Source organism: Rattus norvegicus, chromosome 5 (assembly GCF_021556685.1).
Source record: "Rattus norvegicus strain SHRSP/BbbUtx chromosome 5, alternate assembly SHRSP_T2T, whole genome shotgun sequence".
NCBI lineage: Eukaryota > Metazoa > Chordata > Mammalia > Rodentia > Muridae > Rattus > Rattus norvegicus.
The window spans coordinates 65,559,889-65,579,700 of record NC_141538.1 but is presented as its reverse complement, the minus strand read 5'-3'; the positions used below and the strand labels follow the sequence as shown (position 1 = coordinate 65,579,700).

General features: G+C 43.8%; 1 protein-coding gene across 17 annotated transcripts in view; it reads right to left on the bottom strand.

Annotated features, from left to right (window-relative positions):
- Positions 1-19,812, bottom strand: part of Tdrd7 (tudor domain containing 7) — a 73,868-nt gene that overhangs the window by 2,498 nt on the left and 51,558 nt on the right. For all 17 annotated transcript variants that reach the window (XM_087551432.1, XM_087551433.1, XM_087551441.1 and 14 more), the window contains 8 exon segments: positions 19,561-19,672; positions 16,610-16,812; positions 15,479-15,613; positions 13,946-14,032; positions 11,694-11,828; positions 9,121-9,231; positions 6,867-7,369; positions 3,718-3,878 (listed from right to left, as the gene is read on the bottom strand). In XM_087551432.1, coding sequence (XP_087407558.1) covers positions 3,718-3,878; positions 6,867-7,369; positions 9,121-9,231; positions 11,694-11,828; positions 13,946-14,032; positions 15,479-15,613; positions 16,610-16,812; positions 19,561-19,672 — 1,447 coding nt within the window.

Sequence of the window (19,812 nt, the reverse complement as noted above, 5' to 3'; positions counted from 1 at the left end):
GACTTCTTCTTTTCCGATCTGTATCCCCTTGACATCCTTTTGTTGTCTGATTGCTCTGGCTAGAACTTCAAGAACTATATTGAATAAGTAGGGAGAGAGTGGGCAGCCTTGTCTAGTCCCTGATTTTAGTGGGATTGCTTCAAGTTTCTCTCCATTTAGTTTAATGTTAGCAACTGGTTTGCTGTATATGGCTTTTACCATGTTCAGGTATGGGCCTTGAATTCCTATTCTTTCCAGGACTTTTATCATGAAGGGGTGTTGAATTTTGTCAAATGCTTTCTCAGCATCTAATGAAATGATCATGTGGTTTTGTTCTTTCAGTTTGTTTATATAATGGATCACGTTGATGGTTTTCCGTATATTAAACCATCCCTGCATGCCTGGGATGAAGCCTACTTGATCATGGTGGATGATTGTTTTGATGTGCTCTTGGATTCGGTTTGCCAGAATTTTGTTGAGTATTTTTGCGTCGATATTCATGAGGGAAATTGGTCTGAAGTTCTCTTTCTTTGTTGTGTCTTTGTGTGGTTTAGGTATGATATGATAGTATATTTAAGTGATCACAAAAGTTCCACCAGAGAACTACTAAAGCTGATAAACAACTTCAGCAAAGTGGCTGGGTATAAAATTAACTCAAATAAATCAGTTGCCTTCCTCTATACAAAAGAGAAACAAGCCGAGAAAGAAATTAGGGAAACGACACCCTTCATAATAGACCCAAATAATATAAAGTACCTCGGAGTGACTTTAACAAAGCAAGTAAAAGATCTGTACAATAAGAACTTCAAGACACTGAAGAAGGAAATTGAAGAAGACCTCAGAAGATGGAAAGATCTCCCATGCTCATGGATTGGCAGGATTAATATAGTAAAAATGGCCATTTTACCAAAAGCAATCTACAGATTCAATGCAATCCCCATCAAAATACCAATCCAATTCTTCAAAGAGTTAGACAGAACAATTTGCAAATTCATCTGGAATAACAAAAAACCCAGGATAGCTAAAGCTATCCTCAACAATGAAAGGACTTCAGGGGGAATCACTATCCCTGAACTCAAGCAGTATTACAGAGCAATAGTGATAAAAACTGCATGGTATTGGTACAGAGACAGACAGATAGACCAATGGAATAGAATTGAAGACCCAGAAATGAACCCACACACATATGGTCACTTGATTTTTGACAAAGGAGCCAAAACCATCCAATGGAAAAAAGATAGCATTTTCAGCAAATGGTGCTGGTTCAACTGGAGGTCAACATGTAGAAGAATGCAGATCGATCCATGCTTATCACCCTGTACAAAGCTTAAGTCCAAGTGGATCAAGGACCTCCACATCAAACCAGACACACTCAAACTAATAGAAGAAAAACTAGGGAAGCATCTGGAACACATGGGCACTGGAAAAAATTTCCTGAACAAAACACCAATGGCTTACGCTCTAAGATCAAGAATTGACAAATGGGATCTCATAAAACTGCAAAGCTTCTGTAAGGCAAAGGACACTGTGGTTAGGACAAAACGGCAACCAACAGATTGGGAAAAGATCTTTACCAATCCTACAACAGATAGAGGCCTTATATCCAAAATATACAAAGAACTCAAGAAGTTAGACCACAGGGAAACAAATAACCCTATTAAAAAATGGGGCTCAGAGCTAAACAAAGAATTCACAGCTGAGGAATGCCGAATGGCGGAGAAACACCTAAAGAAATGTTCAACATCTTTAGTCATAAGGGAAATGCAAATCAAAACAACCCTGAGATTTCACCTCACACCAGTGAGAATGGCTAAGATCAAAAACTCAGGGGACAACAGATGCTGGCGAGGATGTGGAGAAAGAGGAACACTCCTCCATTGTTGGTGGGATTGCAAACTGGTACAACCATTCTGGAAATCAGTCTGGAGGATCCTCAGAAAATTGGACATTGAACTGCCTGAGGATCCAGCTATACCTCTCTTGGGCATATACCCAAAAGATGCCCCAACATATAAAAAAGACACGTGCTCCACTATGTTCATTCCAGCCTTATTTATAATAGCCAGAAGCTGGAAAGAACCCAGATGCCCTTCAACAGAGGAATGGATACAGAAAATGTGGTACATCTACACAATGGAATATTACTCAGCTATCAAAAACAACGACTTTATGAAATTCGTAGGCAAATGGCTGGAACTGGAAAATATCATCCTGAGTGAGCTAACCCAAACACAGAAAGACATACATGGTATGCACTCACTGATAAGTGGCTATTAGCCCAAATGCTTGAATTACCCTAAATGCCTAGAACAAATGAAACTCAAGACAGATGATCAAAATGTGAATGGTTCACTCCTTCTTTAAAAGGGGAACAAGAATACCCTTGGCAGGGAAGAGAGAGGCAAAGATTAAAACAGAGACTGAAGGAACACCCATTCAGAGTCTGCCCCACATGTGGCCCATGCATATACAGCCATCCAATTAGACAAGATGGATGAAGCAAAGAAGTGCAGACCGACAGGAGCCGGATGTAGATCGCTCCTGAGAGACACAGCCAGAATACAGCAAATACAGAGGCGAATACCAGCAGCAAACCACTGAACTGAGAATAGGACCCCCGTTGAAGGAATCAGAGAAAGAACTGGAAGAGCTTGAAGGGGCTCGAGACCCCATATGTACAACAATGCCAAGCAACCAGAGCTTCCAGGGACTAAGCCACTACCTAAAGACTATACATGGACTGACCCTGGACTCTGACCTCATAGGTAGCAATGAATATCCTAGTAAGAGCACCAGTGGAAGGGGAAGCCCTGGGTCCTGCTAAGACTGAACCCCCAGTGAACTAGACTGTTGGGGGGAGGGGGACAACGGGGGGAGGGTGGGGAGGGGAACACCGATAAGAAAGGGGAGGGGGGAGGGGGATGTTTGCCCGGAAACTGGGAAAGGGAATAACACTGGAAATGTATATAAGAAATACTCAAGTTAATAATAAAAAAAAAAAAATAAGACGTGCCTTCTGTTCAAACTGAGGGGCCCCAGTGGCCACTGATAGGGGAGCCACATCTCAACTGTCTCTCAGAGAGCAAAGGAAGACCTCCTGAGAGGTCCTCCTACAAAGCAGTGCCGGTCATTACATAAGCTTGTCAAAGGTCAGTGTGTGGAGAAGCTACACATTCATAAGCTGGGTTGTGATGCAGTTACTAAGTTTAGAATTAAAAATAATTTATGCTTATTGGTTATTATTGTTTTATGCTGAAAGTTTCCATTGCCTTTTGCTTGTTTGTATTACTGTTCAACATCAGGGAAATACTGAGTCAATGGAACACTTTACGCCCATCAAAATAATCAGCAGTGGTTGGGGTATAGCTCAGTTACAAGCCTGCTCTTAGCACTCACACAAATGAGAGGCACGGTTCAGCCTGCAGTTCTGGGGGGAAAGAGGACAACTAGCCCATAGGATAATGTATCCCCCAAACACAGAAACTGAATGAGGAAAACCAGGATGCAGCATCGTGATCTATGCCAGGATTGAAGCTTTAGAAATATTATCAGGCATGCAACCCAAGTCAAAAGCAGAGGGGGAGAACAGACTGACCATGAAAACGATCTTCCTCGACAGGTTGTTGTTAGCATTAGGAAGCTGAAACAACATGCTAACTAGTGATTTGCACTTGCTTAAAAACCTACCACCAATAGAGCACACGCCCCACTGCAGCTGAGCCCCGCTGTAGAAGTTACCTGCAAGTTGAGCAGTGACTGCCTGGAATGGCAGCTTCCGGAACACGTCCACTAGGGGCTGCACCTTCCTTATGTTGACTAGCTCATGTTTGCCATAGTCCAGCTCGTACACAGACACCAGCCCATTTGTCAGGATTCCTTTTAACAGCACCCTGTACCACCTAGAAACACATTGGATTAAAAAGAGAGAACAGGCAAGATCAACACCCATTCCAAAGGGAGACAAGCTTCATATGATACACACACACACACACACACACACACACATGAGTCATGGAAGTTTGGCAGCAACTGTGGTTGCTTTCTTCAGTGGTTACCACTGCCTGCTGTACCCCTGGATGCTCTAATACATTCTGCTCATTCTGGAGCTCCACAGGCCTCATGGGGCTACTGAGAAGCAGTGACTCTCGCACTGCCACCCCTCTCTAGGCTGAAACAGATACCATGGGGGTGGTCAGAACGAGTCAAGGGATCCCTCACCCTGTGGAGACACAAGATGGCATTTGGTACATGGTCTATGTCTCCAAGATAGAAAGAGAGACGTAGGTAGAGGAGGGGAAGCCAGAGGGTTGCGTAAGAGCAGAAAAAAGCTGAGAGGACATTCTGACTTAAAGCTGAGAGGACATCATGGTTGAAGGAGCAGATACTCCAGGAAGGCAGGATAAGGACTCATGAAGGCACAGAGGACTCGGCTGTTCGGGGAGAGATGAAAAGTTTTGAACAAACAATATTTTAGGGTATCCTCCCTCGGAGCCCCTCCCATTCTCAGTTCTCTCTTCTCCTTAACAAATGCCTTTTCTCTGTTTAAAATGAACCAGATCTCAGGTGGCAGAACCGGCATCCTCTGCAATGAGTTTATCAGCCAGAAACTTGCAGCAAGCCCAGGGTGAAACACAGCTAGTGGCTTACAATGAGGCCTGTTTTAATCCCTGCATGTGACCGAGGGCTTCAAAGGGAACCTTGGGGCAGGCTCATGATGAGTGCATGCGTCTCACAGACAACTGGGACATGGAAAGGATTTGTGACAAATACCTGGGGGTCGGGAGCCATGCACATCTAGGTGAGAATCGCCCCTGCGATGTCACTCTGGCCTGAGCCTCAGTTGTCTCATGTGTAACATTTTACTTTTTGGTCCAAAGTGTCTAGCTCGAAACTGGTCACTACAATAGGCATTTAACAAGTGCCAGGCACCATCTGCAGATAAACTAAGTGAAAACTGCAGACCAGACTGGAGGGGATTTTTTTCCTGGTAGCAATGCCAGGCTGCAGACTGCTCACTGTATAAGAGATGAGGGGGGTATAATAAATATATAGGTCTCTACCCACAGCATCATCAGTGAGCTACAGGGGACAAGTGATGGTGATCTGTGTTTCCAGTTCACGGAGTGCAGAGTAATAAGAGGAACACTGCAGAAAACGGGTGCATTCCTGCTCAGACGGATTTCTGAAGCCAGGTGATTATTATAGAGCTCAGATTGGACAAGATATCAATTCCAGAGCCACCATCATCCAGAGTGGTGAAAAGTGCAGATGCTGGGCTTTCCCCCAAGGTTTAGACTCAGGGGCTGGGTAAGAAAGGAGAATGGGGCTTTTAATGTGTTTCCAAGTGTTTCTCATTAGGAGATTTGGAGATCATCAATTTAAATGTCACAATCCTGTATATTAGCCTGCCACAGCTGGGACTAAAGTTCGACAGTCCAGAGTCTTAGGAAAGGCAGACCCTCTTTAACACTTAACACTGGTTAACTCGTGAAACTTTTAAAAATCATTACTATATTCTTATCTGTAAGGACCCATTATCCATGGACAACTGGCTGGTTCAAGCTCACTAGTGTGGGTGCAGAGCTCCAATGGTATGCTGGACACTGAAGGGGCAACTCCTTCCCCCTAGGTAGGCTGTCCCAGACCAACCCTCTCTCATCTGCCCTCTGACGACCGACCGTCTGCATGAGAACTAAGTTACCCAGCAAAGACTTACTAAGACAGAGTTATACAAACTGAGTCAACCCCACTTAGGCTTAATTGTAATTAATAAAGTGAGACAATAAATTTTACAGATGAAAAGCTTAGTATACAGACTCATGATTTTCAAAACAAGTACTATTATTCTTTTTCACATTTTAAGAGTTAAAAATTGTTTTTTCTCTCATAAAAATGACATTTTATACACGCAAATGTTGACTATCTTAAGAAAGAAAAAAGTATTTTGTGTAAAAATAATTAGCAGTGTGACCTTTTAAAAATTCTGTTGAGAGGGGACTGATGGAGGGAGAACAGGGGTAAGGATTTTTGTATGCAGCATTAAGACGTTGTCTTCCCTAGGGAGGGTCTTCATTTCCCAAGGCCCAGTGGAGTGTGACGGGGTGAGGGGGGGAGCTTGTGCTGCATTGGGGCAGACGCACTACAACCTGATGGTTTGGGGGAAGGAGTTGTGGATCCAAACAGGACTGTGGGAGGGCACAGGTGAGAGAAACAAACAATGCATGCCACTCCCTAGACAGGGGCTTATAATTGCTAGGAAGCACCCACAATGGGTGCTGGGATCTGCGCATCTCTCAACTAGTAATTTCCTTCCAAAGACTCTTACTGAGTAACCAGAGGTGGAAACAACAGTTCATTATTTATGGTAGTGGCTATTATTATCTATAATACTCAAAAGATCTGGGAGAACCTACCTAACTAAAAAAAATGCTAATTATGCTTACCCATGACACAGGTAACCACTCAGCCAGAAACTGTCTCTGAGGAATTTTTAGCACATACTATTTGAGTTTTGGGAAAGAAAGTACAACTTTAAAACAGTGTATCAATGATACAAATACACAGGCCAAACTGGAAAGATTACAGAAGTGGTTTAAAAAATGTATGTCTGGGAAGCTGGTTTTAGTTTCTTTTGCTTTTTTTTTCCCCCCTCTATGTTTTCCACAATAAACATTCAATTAAAAAAAAACTTCAACAAACTTTTAACATGAAAATGGTTAGTACATTTTACATGTTATTACTTTAAACATCAGAAAATTTGCACAAATTACTAAATCCATTTTTCACTCAAAATTCTTAATTTGTTCGGGCCAAATCTTGCTGGACAGACTAGGGGCCCTCATGAGCACGCTATGCTCTTAGAAGGAGGCGCTGTGCCCAGGACCTACTTGTTCTCCACTTTGGCTGCATACACTTGGTCTCTCTCCACCGCTATGTGGCGCTCCTCAGACACGCTGTAGTACAGGATCATCTCTTCCATCAGCACCTCCAGCTTGTGGATCTCCTGCCAAGGCTGGATGACGAAATGGCCTGGGTGACAGGCCACAGGCACATACACATCCATGTGTTCCCCTGACTTTGACAGGTGGACAGGAGGGGGCAGTTCCTCCAAGGAGAAAGAGCTGGTGTGGTCCAGAACAGACTTTCTGAGGACCTCCGGGTGGCTCTTTCTGAGGCTCTCCGAAGGGCTGCCTGGAGCAGGTGTGCTGGCATTCCTGTTGCCGGGAGAGCTGGCTGCAGCAGACACAGCGCTCAGAAACACATCCTTCTGGTGCTTCCACAGGTCTGCGTTTGTGATCTGCCGGTTGATGCTGCGGTGGGGATCCGGGAAGTTCTTGGGGGTGAATAAATACACGTAGGCCACGCCCCTGGCCTCGTCCACTTTCGTAACCTTGGGAATGGAAAGGAGCATTGACAAAGTCCACATCGGCACTGGATTCTGAGAAGCAGAATTCATATTAACCTCAAATATCAAAGCAGAGTATTTTACAAAAACACTATTCGCGGTAAGATGGATTCTCTCTCAAAGCCTAATAGGCCCCGCCAAAACGTCTATAAAACAGCAGCGAATCCTACAGAAACACAAACTGAAAACAAAAATCCTGTAAAGTAAGAAGTGGCTCCTGCCACTGCGGGAGGGGAGAAGAGCCATAGTGTATCGAGGTCAAGTGTTTAAATGGACGACTCCCCACCCCAGAGCCGGGTGAACGCAGCAAGCTTCCACACACCTGCCACCCACCCTCAGCAATCAAACAGCCAGGATGCCGACAAGAACCTGACTCAGGCCAGCTGAGGACCCCGGGATGGCAGTTACCTGGGACCTCCAGTCCCAGTTCTTCCTTTGGCCCTTGTCTGGATCTGCCTCCCCAGTTACACAGAGGAGCGGGGCAAGAGGAGAAGGCAACTCCACCGAATAAGAGCCCTTCTGACTTTCTGCCCCATCGTCCAAGGGGAACACGGTCATTCTGTCTGCACTCAGCATGTCTGAGGGCTGGGCAACTTAGTGATTCTCATCGGCTCCTCCAGTTTGTCTTACAGACGACAAACATGGACACGTCAGCTGTGCCTATCTATCATCTATCAAAGGGGACACAAATGGGAGACAGGGACATGGGCAGGAAGAGGGAGAGAAGTCAACAAGACAGTCTGTCTAAGACAATTTACTTTGAAAACGGTGCTCCCTCAGTGAACCATTTAAATCCATTGTTTGGTGTGTGCTAAGATACTGACTGTGAGTCATCTAGATATTTATGATACACCGTATCATTAAAATTAACCATTAAAATACTCTTAAAGCTAAGAATGATGAACTGAGCCTGTAATAGTAGCATCTCAAAGCTCAAGGCAGGAGGATTACTGCAAGCTCCAGGCCAGCCAGCGTTACAAAGCAAGGTGCTGTTTCAAAAGGAAAAACAAGCCATGTTTTTATTGTGTACCCAAGACTTTGTCAAGAAAACAACATATACTATCATGATAAATGAAGACCATAAAACAAGGCATGGTCAAACCAGTGACTGCACTAGCATGGGGCACACAATGAGCATGGTGCACAGAAGCAGCCTGATGGCACAGGCACACAGGGGCAGTGAGTCAGGGCTGACCCCACACAGGGCTAGGGGAAATGACCTACGACTTTGGGAAGGTACTGCCCCAGGGATGTCACCTGTGTTTAGGTATAATGCACTGTGTGCATGAGTTGATGAGCTAAAGGATGTCTAATGTTCTTTACTCTAGAATGTGAGCAATAAGCTAAGGAGCTTCAGGGAACAATGGGCAAACACCAGGTCAGTAGTGGATGGCTTGTTTATAATCCTCTGCAATTTAGAAATAAAATTATAGTCTTAAATATTTTTCCAGAGATATGATCACAATATTGGAGTCAACTTAATTATCTCTTAGCAAAACTGGAGAACTAAGCTTCTCTGCTACTTTATTAATAACAGGAAAAGGGGGTTGTGAGTAATACAGGAGATGGAGGGTAACTCTTTAAATAGAAATGAACCATGCAATATCTACAGCTACATGTATAATTCATCTCTTGGAAGTAAAGTGTGTCCATTTATGACAGTGAGATGAAATTCATCCATGCAACCCTGAGCTCCAGTTCTTTGCAGACATCCCAGGAACAGTAAGATAACTGACCTTAATACTACAGTCCGAGCAATTCAAAACAGAATCTCTTAGCCAAAGAACAGCGTCTGGTGTCCACATGCCAATGGACTGTGGAAGATCAGCCAAACAGCACTTGATAGCCTGGAAAACGAAACAAGCAAACAGCAACATAACATGGTATGGAGCAAACACACTTCTGTAAAATAGGTCTAGCATCTGTTTCCCTAAAGCCAGATGCTGCAACAGATAACAGCAGTGATAGCCCCTGATCTGAGGGTCTGCTATATGTTATCTGTTTATGTCACTACTTTTTTTTTAGTCCTCCCAGAACCAAGGGGTTTATACCAGACACTACTGTCACCCCATAATCCTTGTTGACATACGCTGTGCACTATTTTATAGATGGTGAAAGGAATTAAAAGAGCAGACTGTGGCAGGTCGCAGAACTGAACAGATGGGACACCTAGAACAACCTGGCTTCACTGCAAACCTCAAAGGAATCTTATTATGTCACTCAACACCTCCCAAGAAATCAAAGGGTGCTGAACACTTATGCTCACCGCTTGAAGGAGGCAGAGATGAGAAGTAGAGAGGACAAAACTCCTTAAATCCTTGGGTACCCAAATGCCACACACTGAAACACACACACACACACACACACACACACACACACACACACACACACACACACACACACACACACACACACACATACAGACAACTCTTTTACTACCAAGCTGCTGCAGAATGCCACAAGAGGGAAAGTGACTTCTGGGATTCCTTCAGCCATATGTGAGTCTTGAACTAAGGGAGGAAATTTGTGACCAGCGGGAAAGCTCTCACACATCCTTCTCTGTGCTTTCTAAGCACACTGTCATGCCCACCCTCCTCCTGAGCTCTGAGTCTCTCTGTCTCAGCAAAAGCTGCAGATGATGACCAGGCCACTCAGAGTGGAGAGAATACTTTGCAGGACCTATGGACAGAGGCAATACAGGGGCAGGCTGCCTCGCGGGGACAGGCAGCCTGATGGACGGGCTGGTGCACAGGTAAGTACAGGCTCTGATGGCAGGGAGGGCCACAGACTGCTTGGCAGCCATGCCACCAAAGAGAACATTTAATATACTTAGATTTTCTAAATGATTAAAAGAAATGCTAAAATAAGCACTTCAGTGAGAGAAAAATACTGTTTTTTAAATCCTGGCAATCTATTCACATGTTTAAATTATCTTAAAATCAAGAGCTGAACCATTCAACCTTTATGGGCTTGCTTCTGTTACTTAGACCTCTTGGGGAGATGGGAACTGGAGGCTGGGCAGGCTGGCCTTTAGTAAGTAGTGATCACACTTATCAAATAGGGAATCCAGCCAAGATTAACAGAAAATAAAAGTTGTTTACTGTCTGTTATATACAATACTGCAGCATAAAGAAGGAACTATTGTTGTGACTTTCAGAGAGGCAATAATAGGCCTGAAGCCCCTTTCTCCAGCCAGAGAACCTTGTTCATATGACACAGGCCCTAAGCAGACATGGCCATGAGGAGATGTAGAGGCCAGGGCAGTGTCACAGAACTGTAGCACTTAAAGGGCCATGCACTTCCAGTATTATGGCTGCATATCAACAGGGTAAGAAACATTATGAAAACAGGCTTACCCAAGAGCTAAATTCTTCTCTACAATTGTCTCTGTCAGAAAAAGCGGTGGAGGGAAATGCTAAAAGCCACGCTAGTCACAGAAAACCATGCTTTATATGTTAGTCCTGTTGGTGGCAGACATCTTCTAGAATACAGTCAAGGGACATTATGCAATCCATTTTTGTGTGCTATTTTTTTGAGGCCAGGTCTTATGGAATCCAAGCTAACCTTAAACTCACTACAGAGCCAAGGATGGCCATGAACCCTGAGACTCTTGCCTCTACCCACCTAGTGCTGGGATTATAAAAGTGGGCCACCATGCCTGATACAAATGACCATTTAATAGAACACAATAATTAATCACATATTCTTTATATATTAATCAATTATAATATTAACAGAATACAATTATATATTGTTTACATAGTATAAATTATTTACACATAAATATTTAACAGAATATACCAATTAAATTCATATATATGTATACATTCCTGTAAAACATCCTCTATTTCCTTTAAAGGAGTGAGTGCTTCTTAACCCCACCACCGAAGGTTTACAGTGGTTCACACTGTCATCCGAATGCTCCTTAAGAGGACAGGCTATGGTTAATGTTATCACTCCCCTTTCTTATATGGGAGAAAATCTTATAGAGAAATGAGTTCATATACACACATTCCCAAAGGAAAGGTGAGCCCAATAAACCACAGACCCTGGAAGTAAACACTTCTACAAAATATCCTGGAAGAGTGTGGAAGCTGGCTAGTTAGTGTCAGTACTGTGATTACTATAATGGAGCGTCTACTTAGGTGACAGTCTAATGACTCTGAGGACTTGAAAACACTGTCTACTAGACAGCTTTCTTTAACTGTGACTTCTTGTGTAAGTCAGCCGACCTCACTTCTGAAAGCCAGTGACACTCTCCCGCCTCTTACACACTGACACTGCTCATGATCATGGCTGGCACTGGTACCTGAGGGGGGATGGCAAGCATTTCCTGCAGGAACCGTGGTGGAATTTCTCTGAGTTCCGACACTTTCACGGATGTCGAATTGCCAGAGTCCAGGAACTGAACGTCGAGGGCTCGGCTGCTGTGAACATTTGTGATCTGCAATGAGAAGAGCACTGGCTTACGGTCACAGCGGGAAGACAGACACCGCCTCCACCACAGTCAAGCTATCGGGTCTTCCTGTTTAACAGTATTTATCAAACAGTCTTGGACTACAGTATGGCCCTGTCTTCTAAGTCCCTCGACAGTGGGAAACGAGTACTACACAGCAAGCCTGCCCACAGTGAGGACAGCAGCATCCACTAGTTCTCTAATTCTCCAAACACTGCTAGTTTGACAACGAGCTTTTCCAAACATTAAAATGTGCAGGAAACTTCTTACATCCTAGTAAGAAAACAAAGAACACCAATAATTCAAGATAGAATTTTTTGAAATCATAACATACTTTACAGTTTTACTATAAAATCCAGTCACTTTTATTATTTCTGCCATATGAAAAAGTGTGAAGCTCACACACAAGTCAGAGGGATAAAATAAAGTTCCAGTACAGTTCAGCAGCGGGTGACTATGTGAGCGACTCATGTGTAAGTGTCAAGGACAAGGACATCGCTTACATAACTTAATAGCAATGTGGTAATACCACATATTCATTCTAAGTATCTGTATATGTACTGAGAAGCACTTTTGTCCAAAACACATAGCAGAACTTTAAATATGAATTTAAACTAAGTGAGAATTTACAAAATGGCCTTCCACTTTAGAGTGACAAAAGGAAGGCCAACTAGCAGTGTTTGGAAGGTTTAGAGGAGACACATGTCAGGCTTCCCTGGCTCACAGGACAGAAAAGGACACGGTGGGACAATCTGAGAGACAAGTAATGCACATCAGTTACTTGTATTAATGCTGATTTCCTGGTTGGGTAGAGACTAGTTACGCAAATGCTAACAAGGTAAGTGGGGGCTCTTCATAGTACTTTGGTAACTTTTCAGAGTTACATTTTAAATTAAAAAGTTTGTTCATTTAAATATTATCAACTGAACAACAGAGCGTTAGGATCTCAGTAACATCATGCTGAGCATGTGACACACTCTAGACCGCAGCCCTCTGAGGACTGTCCTATCAAAGGCAGTAGCCGCTCCACAACTGCTGCTTTCATCTGGCTAGGGACAGCTGAGTCTTACTAAAGGAAGTACAGTTATATCCATTTGAGAAAGCAATCGAATGATGTTTCTTGTCTTCTAGGGCTGCTTTCCTTGTGGTTCTTAGGAATATTGGACACAGGAGGGGTCATAGCGGCAACAAAAACTGTGAACACTCATTGGAGGAGTGCAGTGTTGGGCTACCACACCTCACAGCAGTGAAGACAGCCCCTACAGCAACAGAGCCGAGTCCAACATGAGTGGAAGACATGCTTCAGAAGATGCCTTGATAGCTTCTGCCAAGAATGCACTAACACTTATTTACATAAAAATGCAAAGAAGTTGTTTATGCAATCATTCACGTGTGCACACATATACATGCATGAGAGCACACAAACACATGCTCTGTCCTTTAACATTTAACTTGACTGTTGAGTCCTCTTCAACATCCTAGGTTATTAGGACAAATGAATCCTCACCAGTTAGCCTCAATGGGGGTCTCCTACTTCCCCAAACTCACCTAGCAAGTAAAACTTTATGTACATAGATACATAAATACATATGTACATGTAGAGGCCAAAGGTCATTAAGAATATTCTTTAATCACTGCCTTATTTTTCAAACAGGATCTTTCAGTGAACCCAAAGCTCACTAATTCAAACTTATCAGCTCAGCAGGGCTGCCCCAGAGTTTCCCTCCCTCCCAGAGCTCAGTTTATAGCATCTGCTGCTGTGCCTGGCTCTTTCTTTGGTGCTGGACACTACATATTTAATGTAGCAAGCACTTTACTGACTGAGGCATCTCCTTAGTGATATTTTTTAACTACACATATTCTAAATACGCTTCATCTCTATAATTCTAGAAGAGATTCTATTATATATAATCCATAGCAAAGTGATATGTGGAGTCATATATACTAAGAACATCAAGAGCAGAGGAGAGGAAGGGAGAGGAGAATGGGAGCTTGGCTGTCTGGAACTGGTGAGGAGTCAGGCATGCTTATGGTACTTTTGAGAAATCTGTCCGTATACATGAAGTACTTAGCAGCGATCTCTACAAGCCAAGAGGCTGGTTTACCTCCACTCGTAACCATTTCCCTTTGCAATGGAAGAGGCAGATCTTCCCACAGAAGGGTAGCGAGATGAAGTACTCAGAGGTCATGTGCTAGGAGACAGAAAAGCAAGAAAGGCTCTTACTCTCAGCAAACATTATTATAGCACTGGGAACAACATGGAGGTGTGACTATTTACCCTTCCTCCCCAGGAACAGCTGCACCAGACAGGAAGTTCACTCACCGTGGTGCTCCTGCTGTCAGGCTTGCTAGAACCAGTTTATTCGCTCACCTGGCACACACACACGGCTTACAGACTGACACTGTTAAAATGTCTACAATGTTAGCAGGGTCAGTGGGGTTCAGTGGGCTCGGACTCTATCAGTTCCACAGGAAAAGGCTGCTGGATATGACCAGACCAGAGAGCAGAGGGATGAAGTCAGGAGGCTGAGTCAGCCATGAAGGCCTCTTTCCCCACTTTTAACATTTAACTTCACTTCACTGTTTAATTTCAAACTAAGACATGTTATCAACACCGACATAAGTGCCAGTGAGATGCTAACAAATGACAGGGTTCTTCTCGGCCCCTCTTCTGCCTAGCCTGCAGCAAGGGCCTGCCCAGCGCGTGCTGTTCTGCTCACTGTTGCTAGTGTCTAGCACAAGGACCCACCTGGGGTGGCACAGCATCCTGGGTAATTAGGACAAACGAATTCTCACCAAGTTAGACTCTCTGAGAGTCTCCTAGTACCACAAACTCACCTAGCAAATGGCACTTTACATACATACATTACACACACACACACACACACACACACACACACACACACACACACCTGTAACAAAAAGGAGTAAACTATATATTTGATGTCTCCACTCCACATAGTATGAATGAGAGATTCAACATATATTTTAGACTATACATTCTGCAAGGAACTAAGCAAGGAACATTAACAAAGCAATTGTCTCTACTCTAAGTAGGAGGGTAGCCAAGTAGCCAAAATATTGTAAAGTAACTTGAGGTGCTAGATACTCCTTGCAGGGAAAGGGAAGGGTTTCCTTCCAGGGGTGAGAGGTCAGGGCTGAAGCAGCATGACAATCTGGATGATAATTATGTCATATTGGAGGTTAGGAAATCATATTAGTGACTTCAAACCTCTGCATGCCCTGATTCAAGATGAAAGGAGGAGGGACGGAGCTCATACAACTGACTGTGGAGCTACAGCTATGGGCTGCCTCTCCTCAGGAGAGAGCTAGAGGGTGATCCTGACAGGCTGGCTCCTGGGCACATGGGCTTAAGGTGCATCAGTTGCTGCTGAAAATTTCCTACATGCCAAGCACTGCTCTAGGCAACACTGAGCTATCTGTGATAGCTCACTGGAAGAAACTGCTACACCTTCCTTTTATAAAGCAGAAGTGGGAGTTTCCCCCCAAAGCTCTGGGTTTTCTATCCATCATTTTGAAAAATCAACCTCTAACTATTAAACAATTATTTACTCTGATACATTGAGCCCCTTGCTTGTAAGCTGAGGCTGATCTCAGGAGACGGTACTCCAACACACCTTGCAGTGGAAGTAGTCCTCCGTCTTATGCAGAAGGTCATTGAGTTTGTTCAGACCCTTGCATGGCACCTGGCAGTAGAGTGTTCCATCAGAGCAAATGTTAGTCACTTTGACATTTGTGTACATGGCGTCCACCTGGAACAAGCAAAGACACATGGAGACTGTTAGAGGACAAATGCTTCCATTTACCTAAGCAGTTACCCGAAGAGCCACACTTACACACTTATGAGAGTTAACATTGTCAACCGTCAACCTGACAACTGAGAATCCAATACTCAGCATGTATGCATGAGGATGTTTCTAGAAAGATTTAACTAAGCATTGCCCTGTCTTTGGGACTCTAGACGCATGCCTGTGGAGCTGAGGTTTTGTTTTGTAGTATGTGGGTGACAGGAGGGACTCAGGTCCTCCTGCTTGTCAGGTGAGCATTTAACTGAGGAGCCACGTCTCTAGCCCTGTGATTTACCTTTGTAGGAGGATGGAGGTCCTGTGCTCATAGATGAGGACTAGGAAGACCAGGAGTAGTAAGCGTGCAGGGCGTCTCTTCAGGGGAAGAGACGTATGTAACACTTTCTGCCCACAATGCTTGGAGCAGAGGTGGTAATAGCTTGGCAACCCCGAGCCGTCTGTATGGCCACAGTGGCTTCCTTGGTCCTTTACCTTCAGTCCATTTATCTCAGTCAATCTACAGGGCCGTCCTCCTCCAGACCCCTATCAGGAGTATTTTACTTTGAACCTGCTTCCTTAGTTATGCTATAGAACCCATCTTATGGAGGATACCACTTATACGAGTTTCAATGTGATCTTGCCTTAAGCTTTGTTATACACATGAGACCATGAGATCGAGTTAATTATCACCAGGAAACTTCTTCCCAAATTGTGCTGTGCTTAAATATGCCTAAAAATAAACTACCCCATATCAAAATCTCTAAGTTTGAACCAATACCAGCTACTTAATTGTGTTGAACCAAATTTCTTTCTTGTCTTCCCAGATAGATAACCTACTGGCCGTAGTGTTTGCATAGCCACCAACACACACACACACGCACACACACACACACACACACACACACACACACACACAAACACACATACACACTCTTTCACACTGAACAGCAACCACAGTGGTACCTGGAGATGAACTTCTAGAGATCTGTCACATATGGCCTTCAGGCAGGTGGCATTGATGTTGATGTCATCCTCTCCTGAAGTGTCATACAGCACAACCAGTGGGATATCTGACTTGTCCAGTATCTCCACAGCAAAGATCTTCCCGCACGTTAATGACTCCACCACCTTCACGAGGTTGGGATCATCATTCAGAATCTCCAGCCCTGAAAAACAGCAACTGCTTTCATTTCTACTTAGTCATAGAAGCAGCATGGATGCATGATTTCACTGTCTGTCTTGACCACGCCCTGAAATGATAAATCTACCTCAGGATTACAACACTTTTTTTTTTTCTTTTTTCTTTTTTTCCGGAGCTGGGGACTGAACCCAGGGCCTTGCGCTCGCTAGGCAAGTGCTCTACCACTGAGCTAAATCCCCAACCCCGATTACAACACTTTTAATGGAAGTTTTGTTTTGAAATCTTTTTTACCTTACAGATCTGTAGATAAAAGGCATGATGTGAACCTCTTTAAGAGACACATTAGAGAGCTAGAGAGAGAGCTCAGCCATTAAAGGGTAGGCACACAACCAAATATATAAGACATATCAGAGCAGGTACTCGTAGAATACTAAGACTGATGACCAATCAGAGCTTTACCACAGAAGGAGCAACCTTTGAGATATATGCAAATCCATATGTAAAACAAGACACTAACATGAGCAAGAACCTGTTCTTGCAAATCATGTACTTGTAATACCTTCCGTATGCTGGTTTTCTGTTTTCAATTAAATGCATACAACTTTTTTTCTTATAAGATTATTATATGTAACTGAAAATCAAACACTCCCTTTCCTCTGCCTCTTCTTCCTTATTCATCCCTACCATGAGGACACCAGAGACAGAGTTATCAAAAGAGATGATGTTTCAGCGGCCAAGGCGTCAGGAGCAGTGCTACCAATCACTTCAAGTTCTTTGACAACTGAAATTCAATATATTACATATATGGCAACTCTTAGGTTCATCTACTAAACTAACCTAATTAAAATAAGACACCATTTCTGTATGGGACTTCAGTGCCTCTGTTTACTTTTCTCCTTGAGTGTAAGCTACAAGGCTGATCCTGCCTTGCCCATTCTCAAGACTTGTAGTGCTGGGCCTCTGCCTATACCTTCACCTCAGCATCCAGACTTGTAGTGCTGGGTATCTGCCCATACCTTCTACCCAGCATCCAGACTCCTGTTCTGCACCTGTGATATGTTCCCTTCAAACCAAGCCACAATCTGTGACTGGCTCTTAAGAGCTTGTTGGCTTATTTCAGAGTCAGGCCCTTCACCCCAGTGGAGGAGTTAGAGAAAGGACTGAGGTAACTGACATGGTTTACAACCCCATAGGAAGAACAACAGTATCAACCAACCAGAAATCCCAGAGCTCCCAGGGACTAAACCACCAACCAAAGAGTACACATGGAGTGACCCATGGCTCTAGCCACATACACAGCAGAGGATGGCCTTGTTGGGCATCAATGAGAGGAAAAGCCCTTGGTCCTGTGAAGGCTCATTTCCTAGTGTAGGGGAATATCAGGGCAGAGAGGTGGGAGGGAGTTGGTAGGTGGATGGGGGAGCACCCTCATGGAGGCAGGGAGTGGGGGGATGGGATGGGGGGGTTCTAGGTAGGAAACCAGGAAAGGGGATAACATTTGAAATGTAAATAAAGAAAATATCCAATAAAAAATATCAAATAAAAGAAAAAATCTTCTTTGCTGATGGGAACACTAATCACTCAAAATCTCTCTCTTTCTCTCTCTCTCTCTCTCTCTCTCTCTCTCTCTCTCTCTCTCTCTCTCTCATCCATTCATCCATTCAGGCAGGATCTTACTCTTTACTCTATAAGCCCACATTGACCTGGAACTGACTATGTAGCCCAGGCTGGCCTCCAATTTGTCATCTTATACTCTGAAATGATAGCATCACAGGTGTGAGTTGCCATACTCAGCTTAAGGGGAACTTCCACAGAGGGATCATTTTCATGAAATGGTCTCAGGGCTGGAGAGATGGCTTCGTGCTTACCAATGCTCTCCACCCTCCCAGGGGTCCTGAGTTTGCTTCCCAGCACCCACATTAGAAGGTTCACAACCACCTGAAACTCCAGCTACAGAGTATCTGATGCCTCTGGCTCCACAGGCACATGTATTCATGGGGCATACATACATTGTGTGTGTGTGTGTGTGTGTGTGTGTGTGTGTGTGTGTGTGTGTGTGTACACATAAAAGAGACATAAAATTTAGAAGCAGAAGTATGATACCTTTTAGAATTACGTGCAAGCCTATTTTTATCTTACTGTGCCTTCCATAGCTTCTCCCCACTGTCTCGCACAGGGGCAGACTCCTATGCTTCTGTAGAGGAAAGGCCCAAGAACCAGCACAACCCACAGGGCAGCTCGTTTAGATGCAGAGTGTGTCTGCACAGTCCATTTCTATGGGGAGGGCCAAGGGCCCTAGCCCTGAAGCAACAGGACCCAGCAAAGTTAACTCCTATGCTATGGGGTCATATAGGCTCTTACTACACAAGACAAAATGAACACCAGCCATTCAAATGGATAAATTTTTTATAATAAAAGACAATGAGCTACATTTTACATAATAAATGTCACAATAAACATTACTACATCTTATACAGAATACCATATGAATTCATTCACTGAACCTTTCATGAAAAACACATTATGAGCTGGGTGTGGAAGCCCACACCTATAATGTCAGCACTGAGGAAGTGAGTTAGGAGGAGCTTAAGTTTAAGGCCAGCATGGCCTACATAGTGAGACTTCACCTAAAACAAAACAAAAAGGAAAAAAAAACAACCAAACAAACCAACCCAGAAGGGCAGAGGAAAAGCAAGTAACACTTGAGACACCAAGAGCGTGTCCAAATTAAAGGGCTGAGGAGTACACTGGGTTTTCTAAGAAGTCCCCTTACCTGCTAGTTTGCACTTTGTAGCTTGAAAGGACAGAGAGCAGAACCGTGGGTTCAGTCGGTATGCTTTACTCTTCTCAATGTTTTCACAAAAGCCATAGTCAACATAGCACACCTAAGGGGTAAAGCAAAACCTTTACCATTCAAAAGTCCTTATCCTTAGTTTAAAACTTTAATACATTCAACTGGACTCATTTTATTCCATAATCATCAAGTGGCACCTCGGCTCTCACCCACAGCCAAAGGAAAGGCTCC